The sequence below is a fragment of the Schistocerca serialis genome, chromosome 10 (genome assembly GCF_023864345.2).
Source record: "Schistocerca serialis cubense isolate TAMUIC-IGC-003099 chromosome 10, iqSchSeri2.2, whole genome shotgun sequence".
Taxonomy (NCBI): Eukaryota; Metazoa; Arthropoda; class Insecta; order Orthoptera; family Acrididae; genus Schistocerca; species Schistocerca serialis.
In genome coordinates, this window is record NC_064647.1 from 108,076,393 (window position 1) to 108,088,583 (window position 12,191).

A 12,191-nucleotide genomic window follows, 5' to 3' on the forward strand; every position below is an offset into this window, starting at 1 on the left:
TCAAGACACCATCCATTCCGTTCAACTGCTCTTCCAAGTCCTTTGCTGTCTCTGACAGAATTACAATGTCATCGGCGAACCTCAAAGTTTTTATTTCTTCTCCATGGATTTTAATACCTACTCCAAATTTTTCTTTTGTTTCCTTTACTGCTTGCTCAATATAGAGATTGAATAACATCGGGGAGAGGCTACAACTCTGTCTTACTCCCTTCCCAACCACTGCTTCCCTTTCATGTCCCTCAACTCTTATAACTGCCATCTGGTTTCTGTACAAGTTGTAAATAGCCTTTCGTTCCCTGTATTTTACCCCTGCCACCTTTAGAATTTGAAAGAGAGTATTCCAGTCAACATTGTCAAAAGCTTTCTCTAAGTCTACAAATGCTAGAAACGTAGGTTTGCCTTTCCTTAATCTTTCTTCTAAGATAAGCCGTAAGGTCAGTATTGCCTCACGTGTTCCAGTATTTCTATGGAATCCAAACTGATCTTCCCCGAGGTCGGCTTCTACTAGTTTTTCCATTCGTCTGTAAAGAATTCGTGTTAGTACTTTGCAGCTGTGGCTTATTAAACTGATTGTTCGGTAATTTTCACATCTGTCAACACCTGCTTTCTTTGGGGTTGGAATTATTATATTCTTCTTGAAGTCTGAGGGTATTTCGCCTGTTTCATACATCTTGTTCACCAGATGGTAGAGTTTTGTCAGGACTGGCTCTCCCAAGGCCGTCAGTAGTTCCAATGCAATGTTGTCTACTCCGGGGGCCTTGTTTCGACTCAGGTCCTTCAGTGCTCTGTCAAACTCTTCACGCAGTATCGTATCTCCCATTTCATCTTCATCTACATCCTCTTCCATTTCCATAATATTGTCCTCAAGTGCATCGCCCTTGTATAGACCCTCTATATACTCCTTCCACCTTTCTGCGTTCCCTTCTTTGCTTAGAACTGGGTTTCCATCTGAGCTCTTGATGTTCATACATGTGGTTCTCTTATCTCCAAAGGCCTCTTTAATTTTCCTGTAGGCAGTATCTATCTTACCCCTAGTGAGGTAAGCCTCTACATCCTTACATTTGTTCTCTAGCCATCCCTGCTTAGCCATTTTGCACTTCCTGTCGATCTCATTTTTGAGACGTTTGTATTCCTTTTTGCCTGCTTCATTTACTGCATTTTTATATTTTCTCCTTTCATCAATTAAATTCAATATTTCTTCTGTTACCCAAGGATTTTTACTACCCCTCTTCTTTTTACCTACTTGATCGTCTGCTGCCTTCACTACTTCATCCCTCAGAGCTACCCATTCTTCTTCTACTGTATTTATTTCCCCCATTCCTTTCAATTGTTCCCTTATGCTCTCCCTGAAACTCTGTACAACCTCTGGTTCTTTCAGTTTATCCAGGTCCCATCTCCTTAAATTCCCACCTTTTTGCAGTTTCTTCAGTTTTAATCTACAGGTCATAACCAATAGATTGTGGTCAGAGTCCACATCTGCCCCTGGAAATGTCTTACAATTTAAAACCTGGTTCCTAAATCTCTGTCTTACCATTATATAATCTATCTGATACCTTTTAGTATCTCCAGGGTTCTTCCATGTATACAACCTTCTATCATGATTCTTAAACCAAGTGTTAGCTATGATTAAGTTGTGCTCTGTGCAAAATTCTATCAGGCGGCTTCCTCTTTCATTTCTTAGCCCCAATCCACATTCACCTACTACGTTTCCTTCTCTCCCTTTTCCTACACTCGAATTCCAGTCACCCATGACTATTAAATTTTCGTCTCCCTTCACTATCTGAATAATTTCTTTTATTTCATCATACATTTCTTCAATTTCTTCGTCATCTGCAGAGCTAGTTGGCAAAGTACTACTTTAGTAGGTGTGGGCTTCGTATCTATCTTGGCCACAATAATGCGTTCACTATGCTGTTTGTAGTAGCTTACCCGCATTCCTATTCATTATTAAACCTACTCCTGCATTACCCCTATTTGATTTTGTGTTTATAACCCTGTAGTCACCTGACCAGAAGTCTTGTTCCTCCTGCCACCGAACTTCACTAATTCCCACTATATCAAACTTTAACCTATCCATTTCCCTTTTTAAATTTTCTAACCTACCTGCCCGATTAAGGGATCTGACATTCCACGCTCCGATCCGTAGAACGCCAGTTTTCTTTCTCCTGATAACGACATCCTCTTGAGTAGTCCCCGCCCGGAGATCCGAATGGGGGACTATTTTACCTCCGGAATATTTTACCCAAGAGGACGCCATCATCATTTAATCATACAGTAAAGCTGCATGCCCTCGGGAAAAATTACGGCCGTAGTTTCCCCTTGCTTTCAGCCGTTCGCAGTACCAGCACAGCAAGGCCATTTTGGTTATTGTTACAAGGCCAGATCAGTCAATCATCCAGACTGTTGCCCTTGCAACTACTGAAAAGGCTGCTGCCCCTCTTCAGGAACCACACGTTTGTCTGGCCTCTCAACAGATACCCCTCCGTTATGGTTGTACCTACGGTACGGCTATCTGTATCGCTGAGGCACGCAAGCCTCCCCACCAACGGCAAGGTCTATGGTTCAGGGGGGGGGGGGGGGGGGGGGGGAAGCAATGGGTACTGTACAGATAAAGGACTGGTACAGCCACTTCAAAGACGGCAACTCATTAGTGAAAAGCAACACACGTTCAGACAGGCCCTCAATACCCACAAATGAGGCTGTTATTGATCACCTACGGACCCTGGTGTTTCAGGACAGATAAATCTTGATCAGAGAACCTGCAGATGAGATTAAAATTAGCATTGGATCCATTCATTAAATTTTAACAGAATATTTGGACCTCAGGAGGACTCAGTAAAATTTGTGCCAAATTTGCTAACAAATGAGCAGAAACAATTTTGTTTCTAGATCGCACAGGACATGCTGGATACAGTGGACAGTAATCTCAACTTTCCTGACACAGTCATCACTGATGAAGAGTCCTGGGTTTATGGGTATCACCCAGAAACAAAGTTCCAGTCAGTGCAACAGAAGCATCTATTATCCCTGAGGCCCAAAACAAAGGAGCAGCTCCACAGCAATGTGAATGTCATGCTGCCCAACTTTTATAACTCCAATGGCATGATCATTCATGAGTACGCCCCAGCAGGTACTAATGTCAGTAGGCGGTGCAACCAATAGGTCCTGTATCACCTTTGTGAAGCAGTTAGATGCAAATGACTGAACTTTGAGCAGTGGGGAGTTGCCACCTTCAGCACCACAATGCATCCACTCATCACTCTCAATTAATTCAGAGTGTTTTGGCCAAACACAACAGAGCTTCAGTTTGTCAGACTCCCTATTTCCCTGACCCAGCACCGAGTGACTTCTGACTTTTCCCTAAACTGAAAAAAGACTCTGAAAGGGTCTGTATTTCAGAACAGAGAAGGCATCATCCAGAATTTGATTCAGCAGCTGTGCACCATACCAAAAGAAGCTTTCCAGCAATGGCCCCAGCAGTGACAGCAGCATTGGAATGATTGTAATTACATGAAAAGACCTTGATGTGATGAAACATGACACAGTCACAAGGAGAACAATCTTCATATCAATATAAAAAGCCTCCACAACAGATACACACATCTGACCTTAGTGGACATGCTCTATTGACGTATTTGATACTTCTGTGATTTGCTGACACAGTTATGACTTTCATTTTAGTGAACTTAGTGTTGCATGGGAGTGCCTTTACTGTGAATTTACCACTACATTTTCAATAACCACATGGCAATGTGCCACCTGTAGGGGCTCTATAATTCATGTAGCTGATGATTTGAGGATAGCAATATAACTTTGCTCAAACTAGTAATCAGAATATGTACTAACTGCACCCTGGGCATTAAAACTTCTATTTTGGATGCTTTTTACACTGAAACACAACTCTTTTTTAATGAAAGCCATCCCAACTCAATATCAAAACCAAGACACTCTTCCCCCTATTTTGGGGTAGTACAAAATGAGCTGCCCTTCTTTGAACTTTTTCATTGTCCTCCATCAATCATATCTGGTAAAGACTCCATAACATGCAGCAATTCACCAGAACAGAGTAGACAAACGTTGTGCAGGAAGTCTCTTTAGTAGAACTGTTGGAACTTCCAAGTGTTCTGCCAACAAATCACAGTCTTTGGTCCACCTCACAACATTTCCTATCTTATGGTTCCAACATACAGTGGTGGAAATATTTATTGCATCACAATTAACAATTTTTGTTACAATCCTTGAATAACAGAGCAAAATTTGCCTGATTTCTCTTGATTTCTATCGGAAATGAATATACACAATACTTTTTGTCAATTTGTTTTTATTCTTAATTTTTGTTTCTATAAAAATGTTTGTTTTTTATAATTTAACACTTTCTTGAATAATGAGTGTAAGTGGTTATGTCAGCTATTCTGAAATATGAATACTAATTTTGAAAGAAACACTGCATATTAATGTTTTAACATAACACTGATGGATTTTAGTGTTTGTATTGCCTCATATAAACACACTGTTGCATTTAATACTTTGTTGCTCCACCACGCATCTTAATCACCGCTTGGCATTGTGAAGGCATTGAAAGAATTAACTTTTTAATGTACTCCTCACTCAGTTCATGAAACCACACACACACACACACACACACACACACACACACACACACACAAGGGTCTCCAACAGCTCCCATTTATTCCGTGGCTTCTTTTTGGTGACAGCATTTCCCATAACCTTCAAACAGTTCTCAATAGGATTGAGATCAGGGCTGTTTCCAGGCCACTCTAATACTCGAACCACATTTTGTCGAAGGAAAGATTTTACCTGAAATATAGAAGTACATGATAATTAACCAAGAAAGTAATCTGCTTCACATTTGGTACAAATATTACTCACAGGACTCACATTCAAAGCAAGGAGTGGAGTCATCCTGAAAAATGCACTTGGAAACATCTCCAAACTGGTCGCTAATGGTTGGCATAAGATTCCTTTCAAGGATGCTTATGTAGGTATCTGCGCTGACAGTGTCACTGATGAAGACCAGATGACCTACTCCGTGACTGGAAATGCACCCCCAGACCATCTGTCCTTGTGGGTGTTTGACTGTACGTGTTATGCATGATGGCAAAAATTCTTCGCCTTTTCTTCGACACACAGACACTTTTCCATCTGAGTCACGCAGATTAACTTTGGACTCATCTTAAAAGATTACTTTGTTCCACATCTCTGGTGTCCATGTCGCATGTGCCTTTGCCCATTGTAGTCCCTGTTGTCGCATTATCTTGGTCAATAAAGGCTTCCTTCTAGGACGACGGGCTGAGTGTCCAGCCTCCAGTAGTCTATTTCTGACATTTCTACTGGTTACTGAGTTGTCACACATTTCTTCCCAGTCTCGCTTTAGTTCAGTTGATGACAGGCAATGATCGTTGAGCAAAAGCCTTTTCTATACCCTCTCATGAGACCAACAGATGAATAAGCAAGTATAGCAGCTTTCTTTTCTGGCGTTTATTCAACTGACCTGCCCATCTTCTCACTGCAAAGTCTCAACTCAAAATGGCAGTATAAATACTGGTTTCATTGTAAAACCAAACGACAACAACAAAGAGTTGTGTATTGTTGGAAAACATGTGTGAAGAAGACAGATTATTAAGGCAAGAATATGTCAACAAAGCTTAGCAACAATGTGACTGGTATAACCTCAAGCAAACTGCTGCAAAAGACAAAAAGACGAAGTAATTCATTGTGATGCAATAAATATTTCCACCACTAAGTTGTTTGTAATTGTAATCCCTGTGTATTTAGCTGAATCAGCAGCAGATTCATTATCAACTTCTATTCAAGAGTCTGCTGGAGACTGGTCGAGAGAGCATCTGCTCTCACAGTCAGCCACCACAGAAACTATGAGATGCGCAAACAGTATATACTACCTCCTGTGCTTCAGGAAAATCAGTCGATGCTTCAATTTGGAGCTCCTCTTCTTGCTTCACTTTCATCTCTCCATCCTGCAAGACAAATCCAATATTACATCTTACAGATTCTCGAAGGTAATTTAAATCACCATTTAAAAGCTATACAGCTAGTGATAAAATTATTTTATAGCCTTATAGTAAAGCTAAATACCTCATGTGAAACCTGCGTTACTAAGTTATGTCCTGTATAATATTTTTAGTGTGTTTTTCATTTTTAAATGTGAAGCTACTCAGCCAAAGAGCCAACAGAAACTACATGAAAATATGCTCTGTTAACTTTGAAAGGAGGACCACAAATGGTCTTAAGCGGAACTTACATATTTCTGCAAAATACAAATAGAATTTGAAAAGTGTACATATTTACACCACAAAAAATCATATTAATATTGCAAAATTGGTTCATTACTTGAAATCTGCTGTTCAGGATCCAACCATAAGCATTGTATGCTGTGTCCAGTAATCTAATCCCTCCTATTATTCTGAAAGAATCGAAGAACAATTGGATCTCCCTAGAGGGAGATCGACAACACCTGCAGTTATCTGATGAAACAGATCATTGAAAACACACAGAATTTGAGAACCTACTTAGTATTTGAACATTTGGAAAAAAACCTTTCACGCAATTAACACAGGAAAACTGTGGAGCAATATAACAAAGAAAAAAAGGATACTCACTTCATTTAACAAACACCTAAAAAACTTTCATGATGATGTAATAATCATGTTAGGTATAAATGAGGAGCTGGCAGCACCTTTCATCACTCAAAGGGGGTCAGGTGTGTGTGTGTGTGTGTGTGTGTGTGTGTGTGTGTGTGTGTGTGTGTGTGTGTGTGTGTGTGTGAGAGAGAGAGAGAGAGAGAGAGAGAGAGAGAGAGAGAGAGAGAGATATGGAGGGAGGGAAGGGGGGAGGGAGAGAGAGATGGAGTCACATGCATGAGGTTGCAAGGGCGTATGTTTTCACTCACTCACTCACTCACTCTCTCTCTCTCTCTCTCTCTCTCTCTCTCTCTCTCTCTCACACACACACACACACACACACACACACACACACACACAGACACACACGCACACAATTTATTGTCTGAATGCAAAGTTGAGGTTCAAGCAGGTCTCAGAATAGACAGAGAAACTAAGAAACTACTCTGAATTATGTGTTTTAAGCAGATGATACACAATTTTAACAAAAAAGAGGATGACCTGCAAAAAGGAATTTACCTTCTAAGCAGATCATCCAAGGACTAAATTATGACTACATCTACAAAGAAACTAATGCAATGGCAGGTACAGTGGAGGGCCCCATAAGAAAAAAAACAGTGGTGAACAATACTGCATTATAACAGGTCAGTCATTTTAATTAGTGACATCACACACAGGTATGACAAAAATATAGGAAAAAAGTAGCAAAATTTGCAGAAATATGAAGAACAATAAACAAGACACCAAAAATAACATGAATAAAGTTTTGTAAAGTAATAGGCATACCCCCACTACAAGACAGAAGTGAGATGTGTGTTATCTCTGAACAACAAGAAAGTAAGATCCAGGCAGCTGAAATGAGATTTCTTAGGGTTGTAGAAGGCTATACCAGAGCACACAGATTCAGAAACAACATTAGGAAGGAACTAAACATATTTATCATAAAAATCAAAACTGAAGGCAACAGAAGGAAATGGAGAGAACATCCCAACAAATTAAACTGCAGCAGACTTCCTTACAAAGTCAGAAGTTATAATCCAGCAGGCCAAGGTTGCATGAAAGGCCAATGCAGAGATGAGCACTGTAATGGGCAAAGGCTAATATCTGAAGTGCAGAAGAACAAAACTGGTCCACTGCAATTCTCAATTATAAGTATAATCTAATCTCTCACAAGTTCATGCTTCTTCAACAATCACCAGTTTTCTAACACTCCCCATACTTTAGCAGTGTATATCAAACTTGATAAAAAATATAAAAATAAAATATGTGCAATTCTATGCTGCACAAAATCTGACCACACAGCTGGAAATAATGAATGTGGGAAAACGAATAAATAAGTCACAAGATTCCACATTTTTTGTTGTTTATATCGGCAAAGTCTGCACCCATAGTCAAGTGGTCAGTGTGTTTATCACGTGCACATTCAATTCTTAGTACTGCTACATATTTTTCCTTGGTGAGAGGCTGGAAAGGGGTGCACTTGGTCTCACGATTCCAACTGAATGGCTACATGACAAAGTAGTAACAGCACCAAGGTCTGCAAAGCAAACAACAGACTTTTCAAGGGACTTTAAAGAAATCACATGGCTGGCAGCCATGCACATTGGCACCCCACTTCATAGATTTGCAGAGGTGAGAGAACCCCGCATCGAATCTCAGGGTGTGTACACAGACAAGGAAGAAAGTTCCTAGATTTTTCCCAGTTAAGAATACACTTTTTCCCAGGTGAAAATACATATTTTTTGGTTGAAAATATGCTACACCCTGGGTAAAAGAACTTTTTTTTCTGAATAAACATAGGCTTCCGAGGCCATTGTCACATTCAATAAAATTTTCTGGGTTTGTGACGGCATCGTCAATATATATAAAAAAACTACCGACGTTTTGGTCCCTGTTGCAAGCGACCTTCTTCACCGAAGTGTTGGTAGTTTTATATATATTGACAATGGGGTCAACAAACCCAGAAAATGTTATTGAATTTTTTTCTGTGTTAGGGGAGCTGTGAAACTTGCACTTAAGAAATGAAACCCAGCAAAAATCAATGCATTTTGTAAAAATATTTGATTAGCATATTTTCATATTATGGAAGTATAAATATGAGCTCCATCAAATACAGCACAATAGCTTCCAAAGAACTGAAACTGAGACTGTAATGTGCTTTTGTCAGTCAATCATAGCCCATGTTTCATGATCTCGTCAGCCAATGACAGCAGTTATTCAGAGTATAGAACATGTTAGGTAGTCAGCCAACAGCAACATCACTGTTATTTAGTGTGAGCACTCAATTAGGAAAAGTTAAAGGTTTAAATTAATATACATACAGTATATCCACAAGAAAAGCTAATCTTATACATATAACATTGGTCATCAAAATATTTTTGCCTTTTTTCCAAAGGTGGGGTTAGGCAAAGCTTAATTGGCAGTAATTGAATATTTATGACAAGCACGATTATAAATTTCATTCCTCTGCACTAAAAATTTCATGGATTACCTGGCTGTATAAATGTTCCATCAAGCACTTCAACTTTCCGACAGAAAAGCCATTTAATTATACTTTTTGCCATTGTTACTGCACAATTTTTAATCGATGAAAGAATTAAAATAAGTATGAAAAACTAACCTTGAAGATTGTTCTTTTTTAATGTATATTACCCTTTAAGATAGACCCAATACAAACGTGCCTTCAAAATTTTAAATAATGGTATAAATGGATGGTCTTTTGGCCTGAAATTTTTATCAGTGGCTGGTCCTCAAAGTTTTAAGTTTTGAACTCTCCATACTTTAAGCAATTCAACACACATTCTCAAACATAACATAATTCATCTTCCTTAAAGGGAAATTTACTTTGAAAGTAATGCTTCTCAAACCACAATTCGCAATATTTTCCCACAACCTATTAGAACTGCAAACAGCTGCGAAGTCACAATCATCAAAAGCAGATGGTTATTACAAAGCATTGCGCAGTCTTTGTCCTAAAATCTTTGACACATTTTGCTGTCAGAAGATGCTTGTGAGTGCACTGTGTTTTGTTGCGGTGAAAGGTGCATTTTCTTTGCAAATATAGTTTTATTTTGGTGTTATTTTCTCCTTTATGTTTTACTGTTGTAGTATTATTCCGTAGTATCTACCTAAAGTAAAATTCTTTGTTAAAGAATCAGTTCTTACCAGCCAAAATTACAAAAATTTAACTGAAAACTATAACAATGAAAAATCCCAGATATGAAAAACTTTTCAGGTTTTTCCCCGTTGTCCTGGAGTGTGCACACCTTGAATTTGCTCAGCAGATTAATGACAAGGCTCGGTGGGCCAACCAACCCAGATGTGGTTTTCAGGCGGCTTCCCACATCCGACTAGATGAATACTGGCTAGTATCCACGTCCCGACAGTTACACAATTCGCTAACATTTAAAAAATGATGTTAAAATTTCACATGGGTTAACACTAGATGCAGACAGATGGAGTTTACAAATTCTGCTCAAGGGGGAAGGGGGTGGTGACACGAAGGGCATCCCACCACCCACTACCAGTAACATTGCCAAATCCAGACTAACATGTGGACCCCTGGAAATATGGGGCAAGAACAAGACTTTAAAGAAATGGTGTAAATTCTGGGAAAATGTAAATGGTGGGGAATTACTTCTTCAGAATCTACTTTATAAAATATCAATAACCCATTTTACTAATTGTACTGACCTTTACTTTGAAACCTTTGGTTCTGCATAAGGATGTTTCCACACGATTTAATAGTGAGGGTAAATGGAGAAGTAGTAGTACAAGAAAGGCTAAATTTATGGGCGGAAGTGGTAGGGCAGTATGGATTGAAATTTAATGGAAAGAAGTATGAAGTGATGGCAAACTGAGGAATAAGATGGGAGTAGCAACGAATACCAATTTTAGAGGGAAAAGAAACTAGAAGTTTTGAAATATCTGAGGAATGTAATGGTGGACGGCAGGAGGAGCGAAAGCATAAGGCAGGCACATAGATTTCTGCAGAGTGTAAGAAATCTGGTATAAAGCAAGGATGTACCATGAAAAAGCAAACAAATGTTTTGCCAAGTATATTATGCTCTAGTATGTGTGGGAATGCCTGCGCATTGCTAGGCATCGCCATATCAGGCAGCGATCCTTCAGCAGTTGCTTACGCCACCTGTCAGTCAACAACTCGAAGCATGCACAGTTTACATGTAGCTGTGTCAACAATATCACACAATTTCCTCCTCCTCCCTCACCATGTTTCGTCATTAAGACTCAACCACTAGCCTGTGGCAGACATTCCAGAATCTGCCACCATGAATGGCACCTGTTTCCCTGTAGTGAGTCTCTAACACAGGTGTGCACACCGATCCTCACAGTGGGTCAATTGGTGCTCATTTGAACTACAGTGGCTTACTTAGGCCACAGTGCAAGCTTCATGCTTCACTTCACTAGCTGCACCATAATGGCCATATTCTAGTATTCTGTGCTACAACTACCTTGGACCTACAACTGGACGTTGTTTGGATTGTTATAATTGGATCAATTGTTTGCAACATGTACTTTTGGTGCCAATAAATAGGTCTTACAGTATTTTGGGTGGCTTCACTGTGCAGTAGTCACTATAGTATGCATGTATGGTCTGCATATTATGCTCTAATACACACATATGCATCATGAACAAGGGTAATGAAGAAAAAACAAGTGAGCAGGATACAGGTTTGTGAGATGAAATTTCAAAGAAGCAATACAGGACTAACTAGATAGAGTAAAGAATCAGATGGAGAGAGAAACAGTGAAAGAGAAACACATGTAAGAGACCATAGAAAAGACAAGATTAAGATTGTATGAACTTGTTGGCAGGATATCAAGACACATTCATCAAATGAGAATAGGAGACATAACACACAGAGGAAGACAGAGAGACAGATGGACCATCTGAATGAAGGAAAGTGTGAAGAAGAGAGAGGAGAAGACTGGGGCAGAGTGGGGAGAGAAACACAGTGAGATGTCAGCAAAAGATATTCTGAGCAGATGCAACCAAGAGCTGGAAACTTTACAAGAAGAAGAAGAAGGAGAAGAAGAAGAAGAAGGTTTATGTAAGTTTGATATTTTATCAACATGTTGGTAGTTTCTACTTTCCTACCAAAAAATTCAGAATCCTAGTTTGTTTCAATTTCTTCTGGTGAATTTACACTGACTTGTTTTCTAGTCCATAAATAGATCCAAAACAGATGTTAACCAAAGCATTTGAGTTGTGATGATACAGAATAATGTGATAATACAGAATAATGTTGAAAATTATGTGGACTGATAAGATAAAGTATGAGGAGGTTCTTCACAGAATTGGTAGAGAAAGGAACATACAGAAAACACTGACGGGAATAAAAAGAGAGAGAATGATAGGACATATGTTATGACATCAGGAAATAATCACCAGCAGAGGGAGCTGTAAAACTGTAGGTGAGGACATCGGGTGCAAATACTACTCCGAGATGAAAAATTTAGCATAGGAGAGAAATTCGTGGCAGGCCACATCAAGCCAATCAGAAAACTTTT

The 12,191-nt window shown here is 39.3% G+C and overlaps 1 protein-coding gene across 3 annotated transcripts in view; it reads right to left on the bottom strand.

Annotated features, from left to right (window-relative positions):
* LOC126424869 (zinc finger and BTB domain-containing protein 24-like) overlaps nt 1-12,191 on the bottom strand; it is a 137,187-nt gene that overhangs the window by 35,422 nt on the left and 89,574 nt on the right. For all 3 annotated transcript variants that reach the window (XM_050087697.1, XM_050087696.1, XM_050087698.1), the window contains one exon: nt 5,922-5,996. In XM_050087697.1, the coding sequence (XP_049943654.1) occupies nt 5,922-5,996 (75 nt within the window). The remainder of the gene's footprint in view (nt 1-5,921; nt 5,997-12,191) is intronic.